Source organism: Tiliqua scincoides, chromosome 3, assembly GCF_035046505.1.
Source record: "Tiliqua scincoides isolate rTilSci1 chromosome 3, rTilSci1.hap2, whole genome shotgun sequence".
Lineage (NCBI taxonomy): Eukaryota > Metazoa > Chordata > Lepidosauria > Squamata > Scincidae > Tiliqua > Tiliqua scincoides.
The window spans coordinates 95716292-95741393 of NC_089823.1; the positions used below are offsets into that span (position 1 = coordinate 95716292).

Sequence of the window (25102 nt, forward strand, 5' to 3'; positions counted from 1 at the left end):
CATCGGGGACGCGGGTTCGTGATAGGCAGAGGCTAAAGCGGTTGTGTGCGTGCCTGGTATGCTGGTGGTTCTGGGCACCCTTGATGTGCTGCTCTGAGGAGCTGAGTCTGAGCCGCAGCGCAGCTGGTGATCCTGAAGCACGTTGAGTGGGTTGGACGACTTATGTTGCCAGGGAGCGCGTAAGTCTTCAGGGCGTTGCAAGGGTGGTTTTTTTTCAAAGCCTCTGAACATGTGCAGAGTGCTTTCTCCTTCACCACTGCTTGGCGCCCTGTCATCACATATAGGGACTGTCTGGCAATCTGTTGCGCTTTTCTGCTCTTGTTATCTGCTTTGGACCAGCCTGTGCTGAGCTGGTAGGGCATCTGTCCCCAGCCCATGTTCAGCCAGTGCACTGATCCAGGTTGCAGTCCTAGGCAGACTTACAGTCTAACTGTTGTAAAACACTTGCTGCTTACTTTGATTTCTAGCTGCCGTTGTTGCCATAGGTGCACACAAAACTGCACACATTGACTTTGTTCTTGTGGTTCTGTTCTGAGCGTACCAAGCACTCATGGGCTGTGCAAAAGTCCTGTACGTGAAGAACTCAGTCACTTTCTCTCAGCCTCGCCTACCTCGCAGTGTTGTTGTGAGGACAAAGGAGGGGAGCAGCAGTGTACACCGCCCTGAGCTCTTTGGAGGAAGGGCAGTATAAAAATGTGAAAAATAAACTCTCTGTGTGCTGTCAGCTGGCATACAACAACCTCTGTCTATTAGTAATAATAATGATGATAATATTATTATCATTATCATCATTAACAACAGTATTTATATACCGCTTTTCAACAGAAAGTTCACAAAGCGGTTTATAGTGAAAATCAAACTATGTTTAAATAAATAAAACTATTTGTGTTTATGCACTACTTATGCACCAGAGGCAGCCATGGAAATCCACCTCTATTACATCCATTCAATTTGATGACTGTATCATGCAGAATAATTGTCATCATTGTGACTGACTTTTTTTTCTTTAGTATAAGGTGTTCGCTTGCTGTTGAACAGCAATCTTTCAATGGCACACATCAGTCTAAACCAGTATTTGCAGCAGGTAAGCGATAGCTGTAATTTAGTAATTATTTGTCAATTGCTGCATTCACTTTAATGTCCATCTTTTTTTTTTTAAAGCAGAGAACCTTGTAGCACTTCAAAAGCTATCCAGTTTATTTCAGCATATTTTTTTTGTGGGTGATAGTCTGCTTCATCAGACGTACAGTAGTACCTTGCACGTTCATCTGGTTAGGGAGCAGAGGATGGATGAGGGTCAAACATGGAGGAATGTCAAAGAATGGCTTGCTGATTTATTCTGCCTGGTGAAAAATGTTAATAGCTAATTACATAGCACATGCAAAACCTAAATAAACAGAAATAAAGGAAAAATAAACATAAGAATGTTGAGAGACATCATGGAAGGTAGGATGAAGACAGACAAAAGAGGAAAGCACATGGACAAAATTTGAAATGTGGTTATAACTGAAAACAGCTGAAAGAGCAAAGGAATGAAAGTCAAGGCATTGCTGTACAGCAGTGTTTCTCAAACTGTGGGTCGGGACCCACTAGGTGGGCCGCAAGCCCATTTCAGGTAGGTCCCCATTCATTTCAATAATATATTAAAAATAAAATAGACTTGATGCTGCCATTATATATGACTGCATTTGGGGAAATGTTACAGACCCGTACTTTTAACAAGTTACTATGTATATGATTTTAACATTGATGGGACAGTAAGTGTGGGTAGGATTGTCAAAAATTTTCCTGCTTGGTGATGTCACTTCCAGTCATGACATCACTTCCAGTGGGCCCTGACAGATTCTCATTCTAAGAAGTGGGTCCTGGTGCTAAATGTGTGAACCACTGCTGTACAGTATTCTTAAAACTCTCGCACTGAAATTGTATGCATAGCAAATGTATTTTAAATTATCCTGGCAGAAATAAGAGACAAAATAATTTTGGTCTCTTGACCTTACTTATTTTCGATGTGGCTGGAATATGATTAGATGGTGCTATCTAATCATTGTATCTATTGTATTTTCATGTTATCTATTGTATTTTCAGATTTTAGAAATTAACTTAAAACACATTTGAAACTTTTTAATTTAAGAAAACATGTAAGCAGTTTTTAATATGTCCTTAACCCATTTTTCCCCAACCTACAGGTGTACACATTTGGTGGCTGTTGCGTATATGCAACGTTGGGCAGAAATGGCTTAAATGGACATTGCACTATATCTCAGTAACCTAACATTTCTGTTTCTTTATCTGTCTGGCTCTCTCTTATCCCCTAAGAAATAATGACTAATTTGCCATACTTTTAGTGTTATGTTTTTAAAAGATAGCTAATGTAACAGCAGTTGATCAAATAAAGTATGAACTCAAAGCCCTCAGTTCTCATCTCAGTTCAGCCATGAACTTGCAGCTGGGGTCAACTCACACTCTCATACGCACCATCAAGAATATGGAATAATTATACAGGCATTATCTTATCAGTGGAAGGAATGTACATCTAGCACCTTGAATTTTAAATAAGAAATGCTACATTTTAAGCCATTTCTGCCCAACGCTGCATATATGCAACAGGGACCAAATATGTACATCTGTGGGCCGGGCAAAAATGGGTTAATTATTAATACTATGTTACATTTTGTATTTAAAATTATTTTTATTTGGAAAAAATAGCTCATTGGTTATCAAATCACCTCAATGATTATCCATCTTTCCATGCAATTGGGCAGTGGCCTTTATGGCTTCAGGTTTGCGATTTAGACAAGTAGAAGCACTCCATTCCTTTACAGTATTGTTGGAAGGGTATGCCTCACCTTACCAGAAAGCAGCAGTACTAGAACAAGAAACATAACGAAGAGAAAAGATGTGTTTTGTAGCATTTCCTCTATGGTAGTGCAACATGCACGGATAATGTTAATAAGTTCAGTTACTGTTAAAATAGTTGAGGTTAATAAATTGTGTTCCAGAGTGTATTTTTTCCCTTTTATCATAGGTACTAGAAGCTATTGATACCAGAGATGGGATGTTTTGTGCAGAATTGGTGTCATTTAAACATCCTCATGTTGCAAATCCTAGACTTCAGGTAAGAACCTTGGATGTGCGAAAGTACCCAACCATCTTCCTCCTATTACAATTTTCTTGTAAATAGACCAAATCGATTTCCCTATATTGTCATTTTCTGTTTTGTAGTTCCTAAAATAACACTTGCTACTTGATAAACACTGAGAAGGTACATGGTAGGCCCTGGAAACATCATTTCTGATAAAATCTAAGAGTTCTGAGCCACATTATGAACAGAATTATCCTATATATGCTTGCAGTCGTAAGGAAAGTTAAGTTCCATGCTGTGGAACTTACTTCTGAATGCATAGGATTACACAATAATAAAATAAAATAATATATATTAATATAATATATATTATAATAAATATATATTATATTATATTAAATGATATATTATATTATATTAAATGATATAATAATGATAATAATCATTATTATTGTTATTGTGTGCTTTCTTAGGAGAAAGTCTGTTGCATCGGGTGCATGGGGGTGTTTCCCATAGACTAGTTTTGTAAAATAACTTATATGCTTACATCTTTCCCTTAGTTTCATCTTTATTTCTCAAGCTGCCTCCTCTCTTCGATGTTTATGTCTCATACATCATACAAGATAAGGAATCTATCTAGTGGTTTGAGGCTGTAACATTTGCATTAAAATTCTATCATTAATGTATGAAATCTTCAATACTTGCATTAAGGGACCCGAGGGGCTTGCCAATATGTTGCAAAGAAGGAAAGAGGCAATTTACTTTATAGTAGCCAGATTACACATAAAATGAATTTATGGGAGTACATTTGTTATATTTCTTCGAGTTCTTTGAAATTTGTTATATTTCTTTGAGTGTGACATCAGTTTTCCTGTTATGTTTATTTTATAATTAGCTTTCATCACCAGAAGAAAAATGTCAACAAGTGCTGGAACCACCATATGATGAAATGTTTGCTGCCCACTTAAGGTAAAAATGGATGGCATTGTTGTAGATTCAGGTGGAAAAGAGTTTTCTTGAATATTCCTCATTCAGATGGGTAAGGGATGTTTATTGAATATTCCTCATTCTGGTGGGAAAGGGATGTTTACTGAATGTTCATCATTCCAAGTAACTGAAGTGCTATAAAAATTTTGTTTGGAGTTTTTCTTGTTTTCTTTCTATGCAAAAATAAAGTATCTTGACCACTAATAGACAAGAAAGAAATGAACCATCCATCTGATTCTATAGAAGTGTGTTTTTGGAGTGGTGCACAAAATGATTGATATCTATAACTGTAGTCTATGCTTTGCCTGAATTGGTGTCTATCCTCGTTCCAGGCCGCAGCTCTGGCTGTGGGCTGGAGGTTTTGAGGAACAAGCAAGCCTAGCTGAAGGCTGTTGTAAAGGAGCTTTATTTGTCTAAAATCTAAGAGCATCAGACTTACAGGAGTATCTCCAGGCATGAGACTTAGTGTTTGCAGGCAACTCATCGAGCTGATGCAGCTTGCTAACGACCTCAGCACAGTCCAGGAGCAAAGCAGTAGCTAAGCATGGGCTTAAATGTTTACTGCTAAAATGGTACAACAAGGCATATTCCCATCATTTGGGTGGGAGAAGAGCTATTGAGCAGGTGCAGCTAAGTTGCTACACATGAAGAATAAACATATCGTTTAGCTTTTGGGTTAAACAGTCAGGAATGCATTTTTATCATGCTATTTGCATAACACTTGGTAATTACAGCTGCTGAGATCATTGTTTTGGGCCCAGCTTCTCCGCTTCTAATGGGAACAGTCCAGTGGTAAAGCAGAGTTCCCAGGGGATAGGAGACACACAGAATATGGCTGTCAGGCAGGGAAGATGGCTGATGGGCCCTACAATCTTGCTATCTAGGTTGTAAACTTACAATGACAAGAGAAGGAACTCTTTATGAGCAGCTTTGTGAGAGATGTCTTTAAAACAGAAAATGTAAACCACTTTTGGCATGGATTTTTTTTTGGGGGGGGGGTGTATGTTTTCAGGTATGAATAAGTCGGAACAAAACAAAAATACACAGGAAGCTGACTATAAAACCAGAAAAATATTTGGTGTCTCTTTTGATGTTTCAGTGCTCTGTGTCATGTACATCCTATATATATTTACTTGAAGTAAGTTAAGTTTCACTTTGTTCAGTTTTACTTGCTTCAAGGTGCATTTGTTAAGGATTGCAGCCTTAAAAGCAGCAACTTAGAAAGTAAAGCATTAGAAATATATCTGATATTGGTATTCTGTTGAAAAACAGTATAGAATGAAATAAGTTTCGTGTTCAGAACAGTACTGTTTTAGATAAAGGAACAATATAACAAAGCCTGACTAATGGATATTAATACTTTGTGTCTTTTTCTTTTGCTAGATGTATTTATGCTGCTGCCAACCATGACTTTGTAGAAGCTTATAAATGCCAGACAGTTATAGTACAATATCCTTTATTGTTGTGTCCATCCGAGTCTGCTGTGGGGTTCTGAGCTCGGAGTCTATTCTGCAGGCTCAGGAGTGAGCACTTCACTGGTCAGCACTTCATTTGGTGGGCTGTTGATTGGGAGGAGAATCTTACCAATGCTATATAGACAGAAGTCTGGGAAGATGGTGGGTTTGTGAAATCGCTGGTTAAATAGGATGCGCTGGCTGTACAGAAGAGGCAGCCAGCTTCAAGGTAGATGCATGATTGCCACATCAGCTATTTCCCAGTCCAGCTTGACCATTTTACTCAGTCTGGGGAAAAGGAGATGATTGACTTTTGATTGCTAGATAATTGCCTGATGCAAATCCCAATTACATCTAGGTTTACTTAGCAAACAAAAAGTGCTTATAGATTTTTTCAGAGCTAATATAGTGGCTTTGTTGTCCAGGAGTAGCTAATGGATAGTATGACAGTATGTTTGAGTGTGCACTCTTGCATATGCATGCATGAAGGGACAGTGCATATAGAGCATTGCAGAGATGGTGTGGTCCAGCCTATAAGACAATATTGACCCCTCATACAATATTGTTTAAATTAAGAAGCTATTGTCCTATTCTGCTTTTCTAAGCAGAGGTGTCTAAAATGGCTAATAAATATTATTTAAATAGATACAAAGATAAAAATCTAGCAACAATGTCTTAAATTGACATACTCTAAAGCAGGGGTGTCCAAAGTTTTTGGCAGGCGGGCCACATCATCTCTCCACCACTATGTTGGGGGCCAGGGAAAAAAAGAATTAATTTACATTTAAAATTTGAATAAATTTACATAAGTTTACATAAATGAATATATTAAAGATGAACTTATATGAATGAATGAAGGTCTTGCAATAGCTCAAGGCCTATAAAAGGCCTTGCACAAAGCAAGGCTGGCCTTTCCTTTGCTGCCACTACTGCATCACGGATGTGAAACAGCAAGCAGTGGAGGAAGCCCACAGCTCACACAAGAGGTCTCATGCTGAGAGCAGTTGCATCAGGCCAGTGTGGGCTTCAACAAATTTCCGGAGGGCCAGAGGCTCATTGGAGACTGGGGGCTCCCTGAGGGCCGCATTGAGAGGCCTCGAGGGCCACATGTGGCCCCAGCGCCAGGGTTTGGGCACCCCTGCTCTAAAGCAACAGTAAAACATGAAAAATATAGAGCTTAAAACAGAGCAAAGCACAGCAAAAATATAAAAGGCTGCTGGAATAAACAAGTGTTTATATACCAGCAGAAGCCACTGACCAAACCCCTTCCAGCAGGGAGTTGCAGCAGGGAGTCCTGCTGTAAAAAGGTTGAAGTCCTTCATATGCCTACTGTAGCCCTTATCTGTTGTACATGACTGCCTCTTGGTGGAAATACGCCCCTGCAGCATGAACAGCAAATAGTTGGTGGTCTTTGAGAAAAGCTCAGCTGTTTCAGTCACCTGAAAATATAAATTTCCAACTTTTCCTATCATAGTGATTGCCTTGATTATCCAAACTAATTTCTCATAATATACAGAAGTTGTAATCGGTTGTAGTCCTTAAATTGGCACAGTCCTCCTTTGCTGTTTCTTTTCTATTTTATCAAGATGGGAGAAAACTTGCAAGCTAATCTTGAGGTCCTCCAAATGTCCAAATCACTCTGAGCGTGATTGTTGGTCTTTTGTTTTGGAACACCTGCTTATGCTGCTAAACATGAAGCATTAAATCATAATGTATTAAGTTTTCCTAAACTTTGCACGTCTTTCTTGCGAGCCTTTCAAGCACACAAAGAAGAAAACTGGTAAGTATCTGATAAATGTAATTGCATATCTACACAGCAATAGTTGAATGGATTTTATAAGTTTGTCATGTTTAATGGAGACAAACATTTAACCTGTAGTTACATGGTGTTGATGCCAAATATCACTCCTTTCCTTTGTGTCAAAATGCTGTTGAATAAGGAGGTAGATCTATATTCTTCATGAAGATTGTGTTTAGAACCAACAGCGTTCTAAATATCATACAAAAGCAAAGGTTATGCAGTGTCCAGCAGGAAAGATTGAAAAGATGAAGAAAAAAGGCTAGATTTGATAACAAATGTGAGAACCTTGTAACAAACAGACATGCATCTATAAAGCTACACTTTTGTGTGAAAAGAGTTCTCTTAATGAAAAAATAATAATCATGGTAGTTCTTATAGTATATAGAGAGAGCCATCACAGCCAGCAAAATTATGCAATTAGGAGCAAATTCAAGCCTGATTTAAGTCAAGGTCTGTCAATTCATGAATTTTCCCAGTATATTAGCACTCTGTTATGCAGTCTTTAGCATCTCCAACAGTAACATTATACACGAATGGCCACTGCAAATGAGAAGGAATGTGCTGATCCCTAGAGAAGGGAAAAATGCATCCCTTTAAAATCGCAGTTTTAAAACCTAATTTTTACTGTTGTAGAGAGACAGTCTTGCAAGCGATTACAGGTATTTTTCACCTGTGGAAAAATTCAGATTTTTCTATCTCAAGTCAATGAGAAGGGCCCTTTAAATTAATAGCCTTGTTAATGTGAGAGGGCAGCCAGCTCACAATCCATCAATCATTCTCCGTCCAAGCACTCACTCAAAGAAAGGACCCCTCCCTTCCCCATGAGCACATGAAAGAAAGATAATCCCTTTACTCTGGGTGGAGGGAGGGACTCACTTCTAAGTGCCTGGAAAGCAAGGGATTGAAGGATTGTCTGCTTAATGACTCTGTCTTAACAGAGGTCATAACAAAGGTCAGCAAGGCTGTTTTTAAATCACAGAGCAAAGAGTCTTTGTTTTTTAAATTGATTTGCTTTAGTGCATTTTTTGTCATTCTGGGAAGGGAACCCTCAAGAATAATGAGACTCAACCTGTATGTTTTCTGCTTGGAGCTGGTTTATCCACTGTACTTTTTCTAGATCTCCTGATTGTGTTGACAAATTTTAATTTAAAATAATTCAAGTTGTCTGTAATTACTTTGCATGGGCACATTATATTGGCAAGAGATTTCTCAGTCTCCAGAATTAATCTTGGTGAACTGATATTGTTAAAAGTTTTCAGTGACTACCCAAAAGTTCACTTCTACCCTGGGAATCTCACCTCCTTCAAAATAGTGTAAAATTGAGTATTGTATCAACATTGGGTGCAATCATAACCCTTTATGTCAGTGCTTTCCAGCACTGACATAAGGGCAGTGCAGCTCTGAGATAAGGGAACAAACACTCCCTGACTTTGAGGAGACCTCCGTAAGTGACACCCAACTGCAGGATGCAGCACATGTCCCATTAGCACCAATATGCCAGTACCAGAAAGCAATGACCTAAGGGGTTAGGACTGAGCCCATCGAGTACCAACTTTCTATATCAACCCAAGACAATTTCAAGCTTATCAATGTCTGTTTCTAGTAGATATACATGTTTCAAAACTGATGTGCCTGTCTCCCCTAGTAACTGTGTAAGAAGATTATCGTTTTAAAATATTTTCAAATAATGATCATGATCCAATGGATAATCCAGTGGAGTTTGGGCAGAACAGTGCTTTTGTATTGCAAACACTATATATCCAGCTTGATTATATTATAATCAAATCTGAAACTATTGTACATCCAGCTTGATTATATTATAATCAAATCTGAATCTATTGGTACCAACTTCCCAATAATACAGTGATTCCCAAACTTTTTTTGACTGGTGGCTCCCTTGACCTACTGGGCCATTAGCCACAGCTCCCAGTGAATGCTACAACCCTATTCATTGTTTGGGATGGCAGGTTTTTCTCAAGGATTCCGTGGCTCCCCTGGCTGGTTTGTGTGGTTCCCTGGGGAGCAATGGCTCACAGTTTAGGAGACACTGAAATAATCTAACAGTCATCTTTGCATCATCTTAAAACAGGGGTCTCCAAACTATGGCCTGGGAACCGCATCTGGTCCACCATGAGATTTTATCCGGCCCTTGGCAACTTCAAATATTTTTCCCCAGCCACGTGGTTGGAAAGTTCACACATGCAATTCTGTTCGCTGCACTTCTTTCCATATGGCCAGAGTGGTGTCAGCTTGGCTAACCCTCATTTTCAGTCAACTGGGCCTTATGCTTTAAGACCCTCAAACCATAATTATTCAATGTTAACCTCGCCTTGTCAATAAAACAAATTGGGTTTCTGCATGTTAACATTTCAACAATGCCGTAAAATGATCACAGTGAAGAAAGTGTCATTTTTGCACATGTATAAACAAATCGTAACAATCTGGGTTTTGTAACAGATCAGCCAGAGACAGTGTGCCATGCACCACTTGCCTCCGCCTATATAAAACTGATTTTTTTTTTTGGCCTGTGAAAATATGTAAAATATATGATGTGGCCACCCTACTGAAAAGTTTGGAGACCCCCTGCCTTAAAGGTTAAAGAAATCCCTTCTGAAAATGGAAGTAGGCTGATTAAGGGATAATTAGTACAGAATCAGGGTGGTCCTGACCCTGCTTTAAATCTCAACTACAATCTGAAAATAATGAATGAGCCTGCTTGTTATTATAAAACACTGAAGTCGCCTGTTCAGAGACATTTGTTCTGTTGCTGCATATTTATCTATACATTGCATTTGGTTTTCTAGGGCTCTGCATATTATGTATACTGTAGCACTTGATCTTCGGATTTTTGCAAATAACGTAAGTAGTGTATGAAGAGGCCAGACTGGTGAGTGTCAGGGAGCTGACTGTGGGTCAAGGAGTGCCTGAATGGGAATGGGATTGGGATTGGCTCTCTGTACCCATCCTGACACCTGCTTCTTCTTGGGTCTTCGCCGCTAACTGGACAAAGAGGCACTTTTTCAGTGGTGCTCCTCTTATATTTGGCCTGGGGGAGAGTAACTGACCTTCTTTACCCCTGCACAGTGTCTTTTTCTAGTGGCTGTTTGCTGGTGTTCTGCATTTTTTTTTAGATTGTGAGCCTTTTTGGGACAGGGAAGCATTTAGTTATTTGATTTTTTTTCTGTAAGCCTCCTTGAACTTTTTTTTGTTGAAAAGTGGTATGTTAATATTCTCCAGATTCACATTTTCTTCTGTTGATTTACTGGATCCTATGGTATCCAAAGCAGATTTGTTCAAAATAGAAGCAAATATTGGGATCATTTTATTTTGGATGATAAATGAGCTATTTGGTAAGACCTACAAAATGAGTCATGATTAACAGATTGCCAAAATGTTATACAAGGAATGTTCTATCATTTTGTAGGATTTACTCATTATAGAAACTTCCTAGTCAAAGTACTTTTTCTAAATTATGGTATTTCAGAGGCTTTAAGAGGTTTCTTCATGGGTTATTGTGCATAAGATAGTTTTTACTGGAAGAGTAAGTGGTCTTCTATTGATAGAGGGACAGTTATTGTACTTGTAAGGGAGCCTACTGCATTAATTTGGGGTTAAGACAAGTACATTGCTGGTGGCGGATAGCAGGTTCAGATTAGAATCTTTTTTTAAAAAAATATTTATTTATTTTAATTGACACACACAAACATACAGCATACATTTAGGAGTGCTAAATACCATATACTTTTACTAATTGATCATACCATATCTCCTAATCTACTACTCAACTACTTCAAGCTTTTATTAATTTATCTATTTATTTATATAATATATAATAAATTTTCCCTAATGCCCTATACTATATTTTCTAAATATCCACTTTCTATCAAGTGTAAACTAATTTCAATTATTCATTAATATTAAAACAAAATAATCTAGTTACCAAAATATAACATATAAAATAATTCTTCCATCTATTTCTGACTCTTCTACTCATTTATGTATTTCATGTATCATATATGCTAAATTTTCCTAATTCCCTATAATATATTTTCTAAATATTCACTTTCTATCATCTCAACTAATTTAATTACTCATTAATATCAAATAAAAATAATCTAATTTCCAAACTTTTATAAAACCAACCATCTCTTATAATGTATTCTTTACCATTCTCCCATCTAATTTTCCAATACTCCAATCTAATTCTCCAATCTAGTTACATTTCTTTTTCTTTGACATATTAACCACACATAAAACAATTCAACTACACGTTAACATTTCCAATTTTTTTAATGCATTCTAATTCATATATGTCAATTTCATGTGAATTTTCTTTTAGAATAGATTTTGACCATTATTATTAACCAAATAAGATCCTCCAATTTTCTTTAACCTTCAGGTTAGCCCTCAGGTTTCTTTTTCTTTCTTTCTTTCCATTTTTTCTCCTGTAACATCTTTAATAGTTTATCTCTATAACAAAATCTAGTAGATCCTCACTTTCTTATATAAGATATGTTCATTCTTCCAGTTAACTGGAATATATTTTCTCTTTTTTGTTCCAACAAATTTTGTATTTTGTGCACCCATGTTACTCTGTCCATCTTATCTATGTTGATCTCCATCTGCACCTCTTCTCCATCCTGTTGACATCTTCCTGTGTCCAGTCTTCTGGTTTCGTCCCTCATCAGCATCCTTTCTGCTTTCTCGCTCCCTTGATCTTGTTCATCTTCTGCTTGTTTCTTCGCATCTTCCAATTGCTTCTTGTACACAACCATCTGATGGGAGACAGTATCTAAACTAGCTTGAACCTGCAAAAACCAACTCAACTGCTGTCTTCCCATTGTGAGCAGTTTTTCCATATTTGTCAGGATCATTTGAATCAAGATATCTGGAACGGGCTCCATCTTGCAATTTCTCTCTAATCCACAAGATGTCCACAGCATATTATTCTCCTTACTTCCACCACATTTTATCAGACCGGCATTCTCTGAATTCTTCTTACAGATAACAGTGCAGTTAATGGAGAAAAACAAAACGAAAGAAGCAGTCTCACGAAGACAAAACGCTTTCAAGTCTAATAAAAATTATGTCCACAAATAATTCTGGATTTTAGTCCACACACCAAATTATATTTATAGTCATAATCCATGACCAAGTTATTCCACTACAAAGATAAAGAGCACTTTCAACATCCTTAAAAAGTTTCTAATTAACGCCTCCAGTGTATTCAGGGCTTTTAGCCAAATCAGTCAATCAGAGCTGGGGACAATATTAACACATACTTATCTTAAATTTCCAACTTAAACTTTACGCTTCATGCTTTTTCTTCCATATGGTATCTTAGCACAGAGCCAGCAGCTTGTTTGCAGATGCTGCACCCCCCCCCAATACTGTCCCTGATTATTAGGTTTCCGAGAAGAGAGGGCCCCCCCCGTCAGACTTTCAAACTCTCAGATGCCTGCACCGTGGAAAGATCTTATCTCTCCTGATAAGATCTTCAGATCCTCTTCAGACCTGCGGTTTTTTGGGGGAAAACAAGACTGTCTCTCAGGAGCCCCTGGAGACATGTCTGTTCATCCACTATTGGATCCTCCTCCCAGGTTCAGATTAGAATCTTGTTTGCAATGAGAGCAAGATATACTAATCTGGAGGAGAGAGGCAGCTGGTCGAAAATGGATGTACACACGTTGAAGTGCCTTCTGTTCTGGACAAAATGTTCAACTCTTTGACTATATGGCTAGTCCCATGTTTATTGTTGGCATGGCTTGGCCTATGTGGAGAGGAGATTTTAATATGTTAGAATGGAGATGCTCCATTCTTTAAGTGATACTGTTCTTGTTGGGTATAAGATGATAGGCCTATAAATTGGTATACATGTTTTGTCTGTTTGTTGTCTCTTGTCATGATAGGCTGACCAACAGCTGGCAAAGAAAGGCAAAGGCAAAGTGGGTGATATGTTGGAAAAAGCAGCAGAACTCCTTATGAGTTGTTTTCGAGTATGTGCCAGTGACACGTGAGTAAATGCTCCTCTCTGAATATGCTTAAATTGTTTAGAGCTTTAGGCAGATGGATAACCAACCTGGAGTGATTTAGGGTCCAGTCCTATGGGCCAGTAGTGCTGGAACTTAGCACTGGAACTAGGTGTCATAAATGTGCTGTAAAGCATATTTACGGCACTGGGAGAGTAAAGAGCGCTGGTGCGGAGTCAGTGCCAGTTGATACTGGGCCCAGCACTGGGAGGAAGATACTGTGTAGCTGTTGGTGGTAGACCACTGGGTGGTGGTGCAGAGAACCACTGGGTTCTGGGGCAGGGTAAGGCAGGGTGGGGGGAGGAACTGGCCCAGGAGGGGATTGGGACTGGTGGAGTCCTCCTCCACCAGTTCCTATCCTCCATGTTGGCCTGAAAAACCTGATACAGAACTTCTCAAGTCTTTTCCAGCAAAGTAGCTGGCTCAGATTCGAAGAAGCCTACTGTGAGCTGGACCTTTCCTGGGGGGAGGGGGACAAAAAACCCCTCCTCCCAAAGAGACCTCTGGTGGCTTCCTGGCGCCTGCTGGATGCAGTGGTAGCCATTTCATTGCCGCTGCACCTGGTAGCACTGGGAAGAAAAGGATTGGGCTGTTAGTGACTGAGAGCCCAATCCTGTGCACAGCGGCACAACTCCATACTGCCAAGCACTGATGCAAACATGCCATATGGCACGTTTGCGAGCCTCACTGGAGGGCTCACACCCGTGCTAGCTCAGCACCGGCCGGTGCTGGGCTAGCGCAGGGTGGCCACCCAGCTTCTACGGCTTGGCGGTGTCCTGGACTGCTGAGCCGCGGCACGGGGAGGGAGGGGGAGGCTGGTGGGGGGTGGACAGAGGGCAGGGGGAGGTGTGACGGTGAGGTGTGATGCAGGGAGGGGGGCAGGCTGGAGGCGTGCCTGGGCGAGGGATGGGATGCGGAGCTCTGCTCAGAGCTCTGCTCCGCAGGATACAAGACGCTCGTGAAGGGCTCCGCGCCCTACATGAGTGCCTTTACCTTACCGCCGACCAAGGTCAGCGGTAAAGTGAGTAGCCCCTTTGCGGGGCTGCTTACCTTACCTGGGTAGCCTGGGAGGTGCAGGATCCAGTGGCAGCCCTTCTTGGTGCCGCTGAGCCTGGATGCCCCGGGCAGCTCAGGATTGGGCTGTGAGTTGCAAATTGGGGCTTCTCTCTTGCAAACTTGCAGGATGGCCATAGGCAAGCCCACTTCCTTTCGGCATCAGCTCTCTAGTTGTAACATAAGAATAATAATACTTGGCTACTGTACAGGGTTGCAGTACAAACTATATTAATTCATGTGAAGCACTTTCCACGCTTAACTATATAAGTGCTATGTATTCATTATTGATTAAGGGGAAGACTTTCTCAGTCTGTTTGATGAATTTTAAAACATTTAATTAGGGGAAAAAATATTTTCAGCTATAAATGGCCTCGTGAGTGGTACAATCCAGAGTTGCTGCCTCTGTTACCAGACTAGTTGCCTTTTCACTTCTTGTACCTGTTACAGGTTTATTGAGAAGTGATGGTAGCTAGCCTTTCCCTACTGCTTCTACCATTCTGGTTGAAATCCTTGGGATCCATTGCTGATAGCAGCATAACAAGGGTGAGAAAACTACAAGGAATTTGTAGTTTGCAAATTTGAGGAAAATCTATGTAAACTGGTGACATTCATAATGGTATAAATAGATAATTTTGTGCCCTTTAATGATATCTCCAAAACTGCTGATTGGGTCATGTTGTCTTAAGGGCTGGCTCTGTAAGTTGAAGCAGATCTTGTAAGGTTTGAAATTTACAAATAATTAACACAGTTCTGTATTAGGGTTGAAATGACTATAATGTACTGTAATAATTCAATTAAGTTGCCACGTTCCTAACACTGAGCTAGTATTTTGCTTAGGCTCTGTTTTGTTGCACAAAAACACTTGTCTGAAAATGTGGATCAAGTGCTGAGCAGGCCTTAAAGATAGATGCCTGAAACAATTTCCCCCCTTTCAACTGCAGTTTGATTTTGATTCATTTCTAATGTTTGTCTTCATTACAGTCGAGCTGGTATCGATGATTCCAAAAAGTGGGGCATGTTGTTTCTGGTGAATCAGTTGTTTAAAATTTATTTTAAGGTATGACTCAAATCTTGTAAGTCTTCTTTTTTAAATTGATTCCTAAATCAAAATACTTGGTATTTTTTAATTTCTCTCTAATATTGTTAATTCCAGATCAACAAACTTCATCTGTGCAAACCACTGATAAGAGCGATTGATAGTTCAAATCTTAAAGATAGTTACCCCATGTCACAGAGAGTTACGTACAGATATTATGTTGGGCGGAAGGCCATGTTTGATAGCGATTTTAAACAAGGTACGTATTGTATTATGTTGATTTACCTTCATTTCTGGAAGTGTTATGCAGAGCATATTTCATAAAGTAGCATGACACAGAAAATATAAGCATTTTGTGATAGTACATCTGCTTGGAATATTATGTATTATTAGTGCTCAGTGTACTCCATCTTAAGCACAGTATTAAAACCATGTCACAGTCATCCATATTGTTCCCTGCTTTATGAACTTTTGTTGTTGAAATGTGGTATATAAATACTGTTAATAATAATAATAATATTAAGGATCTGCCTATTTAAGTCTGCCCAATCTCATAATTGAAAGGTGGGAGTGCACTTTGACCTTCTATGCTTCTCCCTCTCATGTGGGTATTGCCTTCTTTGTTCTGGTTTCAGAGCTACCCATGGTCACTATTTCATCTGTACTGACACTTTTTCTAATGGTAGCTTGTTGTAACCATGGTTAGAAGTGTGTTTACTACCCATGGGTTATACTACACATGTGCATCACTTAACAGAGTTATACCCTCTGATCCCCATTGTTATGCAATTAGGTCATTAAACGAACATTCAGCCCAATCTAGTGCGTCTGTTGTGTAAAGATGTTCCCTGCCAGATAATAGCTAGCTGCAGAGGCTACTTGATATAGATTGCCTCTTCTTTGCATTGAGCCACTTTGTTGTATAAACAGCCACTCTGCTCTATGACTGCCTCATAGAGGCAGTCTATGCTCTATGACTGCTCTAAGAGGCCTCATTAAGAGCCTCTTTGTTGTACTTTGACCACTGTTGTATATGTGGTCCTTTGTTAAGTGACGCACACCTGTATATGGTAGTGATACAACTGACCATAGTTAGCACCAAAATTGAAAGAGATGGGTGAAGGCCTAGATGAAGAGGAAGTTGAAGTAAAATAGTCTTTAACCATGGCTATGTGCTGTGTCTGCACTGAACCTAGGAATATAGATTCATAATACATTTTATAATGTATTTCAATTAAAAAAATATGGTCTTTCTCTAGGTAATGTACTATTTTTGAAGTATGTCTGAATCCAGTCTATTCACAAATACTGATTTAGATGCTCAGAAACATTCAGTATTAAAGATTTAACAGTGAGTGACTGCGAAGGGCATTTCTGTTAAACTGGATTCTTTGTGCAAACCCCTCTCCAGTGCAGCCCAGTAATATTCTTTCTGGTGTACATAGATGGGTCATGGAGGCACTGTAAAATAAGGACCCAAAGCCATGGACCTTTTGAAAAGGTGTTTTGATGTGATTATGGTATTTGATGTGATTATGGTAAAAACTATTTTGTTATGTTTGTGCTGTTGCTTGTCTGTTATAGTGCTCCTCTTCTTTTTGTCTGTAGCTGAAGAATATCTTTCTTTTGCCTTTGAGCACTGTCACCGCTCAAGCCAAAAAAACAAAAGGATGATTTTGATTTATTTGCTGCCAGTGAAAATGTTACTGGTGAGTGGCATCTGAATGTATTATTTCCTGTATCCTGCCATCGCACTTTGTAATATGGAGAATAGGACTTTTGTTTACCTAGGTGTTCATATAGGTGCACAACACAAGCATAGATTATGGCACACTTGTACATCTTGTGACCCACCATACTGACCAAAATTCACTAACCAATCATTATACTCTGTCACATGCTCCATGTCACGTCCCCGTCCCACCCATTTTCAGTTCTTCAGAAGCAGAGCCAGGTGATTCATTGAACATCTTATGAGCTGCATTTGGCTTAGTGAAACACAGATTATGAAGGGGCCACAAGAATTCTAACCTTAACCTAGCACCAGTCGGCAGCCTCCCAACTGTAATGCCAGATAACTGAGTGATAAACTTTAATCAAATGCAGTACAGCACTATTCCTGTCACCATGTTCTGTGAGAGAGAATTACTTCCTGGCCAAGAAAGCTATTGTGGCTGATGGTAGCACATGGCAGAACCAAGTTCTGTGCCATACAGGGACATGATTTGGGGGCATTCCCACTCCTGGATATGTTCTAAAACACACATTTGAAGCAAGCTAGATGCCAATTAATTGTAATTGGTGCTACAGGTGCCTCTGTAGTGCTAGAAAATAAATTGGTTGCATCAATAAGCAGTCAACCAACTAATAGCAATTTTATTTTTATAGGACTATTAGCTACTCATATATTTATAATACTTTCATTTTTAAAAAAAGTGATTGATTTTTTTCCCAGGGGCAAATGCCAATGATTCAGCTTTTAAAAAAATATGATCTCATGCAGTTCGCAGAAGTAACACAGGCTGTGAGGTAGGTTTTATTTATTGAACTGCAAACTTATAATTCTGTTCATTTTAGTCAAAAGTTAAAAATGTTTCTTTTACAAAGTAGATAAATTAGGGATCCAGCAGAGTTCAGTCATTAATGTGGCTGTCACCATATAACCAGCTGCTTGGGTATACAAGTGTGTGCAAAACACAAGTCGAGTTCATCTGCATGATTATGCAAGGAAGAATTAACAAGGCAATGGATTCTCTGACCATTCAAAAGCAGGAGGAGCATCTGGGTTTGAATGTATGAGATTGCAACTGTTGACTTGACAGAATACCTCTCTTGCTGGATTACACCACTTTAAATTGCAGGTGAAGGAATACACATTTGAACACTTCCCTGTATTAAAAAAAACTAACAAAACCTTCCCTGCATATAGAAAACTAATGTACAGGGAAGAATCCAGGCCAAATCTTCCTCTCCCCCCGTCCTGTTTCCTGTGTAACCTACCTGGTGGAAAGAAACGCTGTGTGTTTTTGTTGGAAATAAACCTTTTTCAAGGTTTTAATTAATTCTTCTAGTGAAGGGAACCTGCTATTACTGAATGATGCACTAGCAAAACACGAGACATTCTTCATCCGCTGTGGTATCTTCCTTATACTTGAGAAGCTGAAAATCATCACCTACAGGAATCTCTTCAAGAAAGTGTAAGAAGAGTAACTGTGATGTCATCTGAAAAGGGGGCCTGTAATAAATATGCATTTAAGACTATGATGTCAGTTTCTGTTGACATCAATAAGGTGTTGGAGAAAAATCTTAATTGTAATTCTTTTCTGTGGTGTCCTGTTCTGTAAGGCAGGGTCTTCCAAACCCTGACCCAGGGACCAGATCCGAGGTTTGGACTAATCCTTCTGCCCTGTGAGCGAAGCTTATGTTCTGCTGTGTCACCACACAACTTTCAATGAGATCAGGGCACAATGATGCTCTGAGCAGTTGCATCTGCCCAGCTGTCCTGTTGCTCAGTCTTCTGGAACGCCAGGCAACATAAGTGACTGCCTAGAACGTCCCTGTCCCCGATCTCACTGAAAGTCATGCGGCATTGTGCAGAACAGTAAGCTCCAGTCCGAATGGAAGCTGGTTTCTTGTTACGCAGCAGTCGTGAATTTAGCAACTGCTACTGTAAGGGATGTTGCCAGTGCTGCAAATATGCAGTTTTCTAACTGTGGATCAAACAAGTAGTTTCTCTCCTCTGCAGCTTACTCTCTCCGTGCCTCTGCATTCCTGCATATGCTTTCCTCTTGTTGGCTCTGCAGTTTGCCTTTGCTGACTGAGGCCCCAATCCTGTCCAACTTTCCAGCACCGGTTCAGCCCCAACAAATGTTCTCTTATCTTGAGGAGGCCTCTGTGACTGCTTCTCCACCACAGGATGCATTGCATACCCCATTGGCACAGCTGCACCAGCACTGAAAAATTGGATAGGATTGGGCCCTAACACTCTACTCCTTGCCTCTGCAACCTAAACTTTCCTCCCCTTACCTCTTCAGCTTGGGTTTTCACCCTTACTCTCTCCTTGCCTCTGCAGCTTCTTTCCACCCTCAGTCTCTTTTGCACCCCTTTCCTTTGCACCCCTAAATTTTCCTCTCCTTGCCTCTCCAGCTTGGGTTTGCACCCTTACTCCCTCCTCTCCAAGCCTCTGCATCCCTGGCTAAACTTTCCTCTCTTTGGCAGCTTGGGCTTCTCCTGGCTGCAAACACAAGCTGCAGAGGCAAGGAGAGGAATGTTTCGGGGTGCAGAGGTGCAAAGAGGGGAGAGTAAGGATGCAAAGCCAAGTTGCAGAAGCAAGGAGAAGAAATGGGTGGTGACGGAGCAGGGAGTGGACAGCAATGGGTCGGGGAGTGGGTGGGATCAACAGTGGGTCCCCAGCCTCTTTATTTATTTTTGTACTGGGATCATGTCATGAAAAAGGTTGAAGACTACTGTGGTATAGTAAATGAGATATCTCCTTTTTTCCCTTTAGGTATTTGTTACTCAAAACTCACCAGCTCTCTCTAGATGCCTTTCTGGTTGCTCTGAGATTCATGAAAGTCAATGATGTTGATATTGATGAAGTCCAGTGCATTCTGGCTAACCTCATTTACATGGTATCTATTCAAATTTATCACTATAGTATAGCTAAATATAGTCTGCAGAAATACATTTTTGGTTGTTCTAGTAGGCACATTTCAAAATGACACATAGAAATTATATGCCTTCATAAGATATACACGTAAACATTTAATGTATATTTAACACAAACAGCTTGTGAAGGTTAAAATACAGGTAGTCCCCTGTGTTCATGGATCCAGTATCCACGGATTCAATTATTTGTGGATCTGGGGGCAGTATTACGTTACCTTTGTTTTATAGTAGAGCACTTGCAGTGTGGGTGTTTCTTGTTCCACAGTCTTGCTTAAGTGAAGAGCCAAGCATACAGGCAGTCAACCAGCACACTAGGTGAGTAGTAGGAGTTCCTGCTTCCTGTCGGTCTCTCTGTAACGTGCTAGGTGCCAGCACATTCAGCTCTTCACTTAAGCAGGACTGCTAAACAAGAAGCACCTGCACTGCAAGCACTTCTGCAATAAACCAAACGTAATATTTGAGGGCTGCTATCAATACATATCCATATGCTATCCATACATCTATGAGGGCTGCTATCCATACAGGCATCCCTTGAATCTGTAGTTTCTGTATCTGAGGGGGTTGGAACCAAACTCCCATGAATACTGGGGCACATCTGTATTAGTCATGTGCACTGCACAGAGGTTGAACTTGAACTTTAGGTGGTCTGGCTCAAACCTCTGTTCTTGTAGAGTCCTTAGTAACATATTTCTGCCTGCCAATCTCAGTTTCCTGTAAAATAGGAATGATAGGTCTGCTCTTGTTTTTTTGGAATAGCTTATATTAGTTTAATTTCTATAAGCTGCAGTGCAGGATCATCTATGATAGAAATGCAGCACCTAGATAAGACAATTCAATGGGTGAAACTCTTTGGCACACAGGCTATTGCCATTCTGTGGGAGTTGCAATTGAGGGAAACAGTCTGCTATTCTTGAGCCTATATAGTGTGAGATTATGCAGACATTTCAACTTGGCAGGTCTTGTTGAGCAGACCTTTTGTAACAAAAAGTGTATATTTTTTTTACTTAGCTTTTGCCAATTGAGCCAGTATTACAAGCAGGGTAGTGCTGGCCATATAAGCAGATGAGTATTCACAATCTTAATCGTATGGGTTAGGCTGTGTATCATTGCTTTTATACATGTGGTGGTGGTAGTAATGATGATGATCTATGGAGGACTTTTGCATGATGACCATACTCCACATGACTGAAAACCAGCAAAATGGTTTTACATTTTGTTTGTTTGTTTTCTGTCTGGGACAGGGTCACATTAAAGGTTATATATCGCACCAGCATCAGAAGCTTGTTGTCAGCAAACAGAACCCCTTCCCTCCACTTTCAACTGTCTGTTGAATCTACCGTGACCTAGATGAAGAAGCACTACTTCAGATCACAACTTTTCATTGAAGAGACTCTTTTCACAAGTTGGAACTACACATAAATGTCGCCCAGATCTGTTGGAGTACTCATCTGTATTTTAAGATATTGTTACAATACAAAATGGAATTACTCCTTGCAAACATTATACAGCACCTTAAAAATATTTTATAGCTTCTGTTGATTCCATTGTGCTAAATGTTTGCTCAAAACGTGCTTTTTAAAAATGTAATTTGTATTCATCTCTGTACATTTGTGTTACCAAACTATTTCATAAAGAACAATAAATGTTAATCCTATGTTAGTTGTTTCCAAACATTATGTAAAGAACAGAAAACAATAATCAAAGGCAAACTGTATGTTTATAGATAGATCTAAATCTATGCAGGAAGCCTTTAGTGAGGTTGCTCACTTTATGCAAGTTTGGTGTCTCTTTTTTTAAAGACCTACACAGCTGTTTGGGATCTTTGTTCAGCCTTTTAAATTTTTTTAATCCAATAACTACAATACTTGAATATTTCAAATCTATAGAGTGAGTTTGCATGGATTGTTTGCATTGCAGTCCAGATCTGTTCTTGGATCCATCGTGTTTTTTAAGTGTTCCTTTTTCCTACAGTACACATAGTATAAAATACACATAGTATCATCACAAATAAATATGATCATCCCTATGTTAAGAGAAACATTTTTGTCATAAGTAGAAACATGTATAAGTATAAGATTTAACATGGCATTCTTGCAGGGCCACGAGGCCACCATTGATAGCAGCTATGGAGATGCCCCAGGAAAGGGCTAGTTAGGCCATCCTGAGGGATGAAATGTCATCACATGGGCATACTAAATAGAGGAATTTCACTGCTGGGGGAGATGTGCTAAATGCTGCCAACCCCATACTTGATGATGTGCCTGCCTCTGTTCCTCTCACTCCCTGGCCTGGAAAAAGAGAGGGGTGAAGTATAGATATGTTCTAGTCTACCCTTTCCTCTGCATTTCCTCTTCTGCTCCACCCCCTCTTCCTTTTCCAATCCAGTGGGGGCAAGTAGATAAATGAAAGTGGGTAGGTGTCTGCCTGCTAAGCTGCTGCCTGAGTTGGCCTTATGGATGGGCTGACCCTAAATGGAAGGGGAAATGACATTTTTGAATACATTTTTTAAAGTCTATACAATTTTGTGAAAATACAATTACAGTATCATGTAAATAAAGTTGAACTCTGTTAAAATTGCATTTTAAACTTTTTTTGCGTTTTTGCTTTGCTGCCTGTTCTCTTGGTTAACAGTGAAGTATACTATTTCCAGATATTATGTATGTGAAGTATGCTGTATAATATGTGCAACAGTGACCTTGTGCTTGGCTACACATGCTGGACTTTGCTAAGCTACAGCTAACTTTGTGGCAGGATTTGATTACTTCATTATTTGTTTGAACCACATCATATATCTTGAAGTCTTGGTGAAGATAAATGTCTTCCACTTAGTTGCTTCTGTTGCCCATGGTTCTAAAACACCAGTCAGAAACCAAGTTCCTTTATACTCAACAGCACTAAAACTTCCTCCAGCCAGTGGCTCACCCACTGTCTCATTACTGTATCCACAGAATTGCCTGGTGATCAGACTTCTGTTGAGCGCCTGTTTGCATTCCTCTTCATGAAGGTATGAAACATGCAACCTGGTTAGTGAATCAATTGATTGGTTTCCATCCATTTTCCAGCCACTGAGTGTGGCTACTAGTTCTGAAATCAATACATGCTCTGCAAAATCCCTCTCCGGAATACATATAGGTAATTGGTAGCTGTTGCAGTCAATATGCAGTGTGAGTTCTAGTAGCACCAGGTTGTTTTCGCCAGTGGAGCTATCGTAGAGGATGTGGTTGTTTACATGTTTCACCTCTATTACTTGTCTAGCACCTTGCAGCCCATTTCCTGTTGAGGTAATAAGGTATTCATTGGTGGTTTTGTTTTGATGTGATCACACTAATTGTAACAAACACTGCCCTGTAAATGCCATGGAGTAGAATTATCTCTGTATTAAATTGTGTAGCAGGCCTTAGATATTAACACTCAGTGTAAATTAATATTAGTTTTTCCAACACTTGTCTGGACTGATGCAAGACCCTTTTTTGGTGAGAAAAACTGTTTGTATGGAGCTTTAAGGTATTCAAGAGTATAAACTTGCTTTAGTGTCTTGTTCCCTGCCGTTTGGAATTTCCTTTTGCCAAATCAAGCCATACTAAATGAGAAGTGTCCCACTGTCACTGTTCAGTTGAATAAGGGACAACCAATGTTGCAATGTCATACAAGCATAGTTGTACACCAGCCTTACACCATGTTGACCATGTTTGCAACATGGCCTGCAGGCAGGTCACCAAGGTCAATTTTCACAGTTGGTGAGTACTTTCATTAGGAAATAGGAGGTAATCCATTTAACCAGCTTTAAATATGTACATACTGAGTACATGTATGTGCATTGGGAAGGCTTCAACCTTAACTCTAATGTTGATCAAGACTTCCTTGCATTCATAAAATAATAATAATAAAACTTTATTTTTATCCCGCCCTTCTCCCTAACGGGACCCAGGGTGGCTAACAACATATTAAAAAACCAGATTTTAAAAATATTAATACATAGCAGATAAAAACATTTAAAAACACACTACGGAGGCCATTCTGATTTAGGCAGAGGTTTGTAGGGATAGCAGTGTTACAAACAACTATGAAATTCTTGCAGGTATAAGAAATTGGTGAGAAAGAGTCTAACCCTGAATAATGTGTGAGCACCATGGCATGTGTATTGTTTTTGTTATCTATTACAATTGCCTATAACACAGAGGTTGCCATATTCAGAAGTTTCTATGTAAATCCTACTGTGAAATGGAGAGTGGTACTGGTATACACATAATAAAAAGGGATTGTACAGGAAATAAGATGAGATGATTGGGCCTAATGGTGTTAGTTGCTATACATTCCCTCCTGGTTAGAGAAAACATGTCTTTATTTCTATTGTACAGCTTTCTCTTGTCAGATAGAAATTGTGAGCATCTGTGAGCATTTGGAGCTTTAAAAATTCCCAGACTGAGAGAAACAGCCATTTGGTTCAACCTACCTATTATAGCAGTTGTCGGAGTCTGCAGCACACATTCAGCTGTAGTCAATACAAAATTCCTTTTCAGCAAAATTCCACCACACAGTTCTTTTCCCTCTGAGCTTATGAGCAAGACCTTGAAAGCAAAACAGACCGAGGTTTAGGTTGCTCTTTAAGAATCTAACATCCACATGACAGCTTCTTGTGCTGTTCCTAACATAGTTTCCTGGAGCACCCCTTTACAGAAGATCCTTGTTTCGGAGTCTTTCGAGACTGAAGGTTGCCAACCAACCATTGTTTCAGAGTAACTGTAGTCTTTGTAAACTGCAGGTTTATTGAGTCAGATCAGAAACATTTTGGATATCTTTTGAAGTGAACAAAGACTTAAGTATGAGTTATGCTTATGTGAAAAAGAAAGAAGGTCAGGTTAATAGAGATAATGGAAGGGCAGAGTATCTTCCTAATGGTAGATGTAAATAATTGTGGAATCTATGAAATGCATATATAGAAATGTTCTAGAAAGATACTAAAATTAGTATCACAGTATCTTATAA

General features: G+C 39.5%; 2 protein-coding genes across 3 annotated transcripts in view; one reads left to right on the forward strand and one right to left on the reverse strand.

Moving 5' to 3' along the window:
- PCID2 (PCI domain containing 2) lies at window positions 1-22702 on the forward strand. Of its 2 annotated transcripts, none has more exons than XM_066619726.1 (15): window positions 1-56; window positions 1011-1084; window positions 3029-3118; window positions 3981-4054; window positions 5456-5521; window positions 7265-7306; window positions 10132-10186; window positions 13237-13340; window positions 15394-15469; window positions 15566-15707; window positions 17057-17157; window positions 17904-17977; window positions 18520-18645; window positions 19956-20079; window positions 21358-22702. In XM_066619726.1, exons 2-15 carry the CDS (start codon window positions 1049-1051, stop codon window positions 21445-21447), a joined length of 1200 nt encoding a protein of 399 aa, XP_066475823.1. In that variant the 5' UTR covers window positions 1-56; window positions 1011-1048; the 3' UTR covers window positions 21448-22702. The 2 variants fall into 2 exon arrangements, with proteins under 2 accessions (XP_066475823.1, XP_066475822.1); XM_066619725.1 differs by having other exon boundaries at window positions 3-179.
- The window catches only part of PROZ (protein Z, vitamin K dependent plasma glycoprotein), a 14674-nt gene continuing 10936 nt past the window's right edge, over window positions 21365-25102 (reverse strand). The window contains exons 7-8 of the mRNA XM_066619727.1: window positions 24570-24684; window positions 21365-23389 (exon numbers count right to left, since the gene is read on the reverse strand). Of these exons, the coding sequence (XP_066475824.1) occupies window positions 22875-23389; window positions 24570-24684 (630 nt within the window). The 3' untranslated portion in view covers window positions 21365-22874. The remainder of the gene's footprint in view (window positions 23390-24569; window positions 24685-25102) is intronic.

What these genes read in the sequence shown, in the direction of transcription:
- PCID2 (XM_066619726.1), top strand. Translation starts at nt 1,049, where the DNA reads ATGGCACACATCAGTCTAAACCAGTATTTGCAGCAG. An exon ending in GCACACAAAGAAGAAAACTG is followed by an intron (nt 7,307 to 10,131) that starts GTAAGTATCTGA and finishes TTGGTTTTCTAG; the next exon opens with GGCTCTGCATATTATGTATA. An exon ending in TTCGGATTTTTGCAAATAAC is followed by an intron (nt 10,187 to 13,236) that starts GTAAGTAGTGTA and finishes TTGTCATGATAG; the next exon opens with GCTGACCAACAGCTGGCAAA.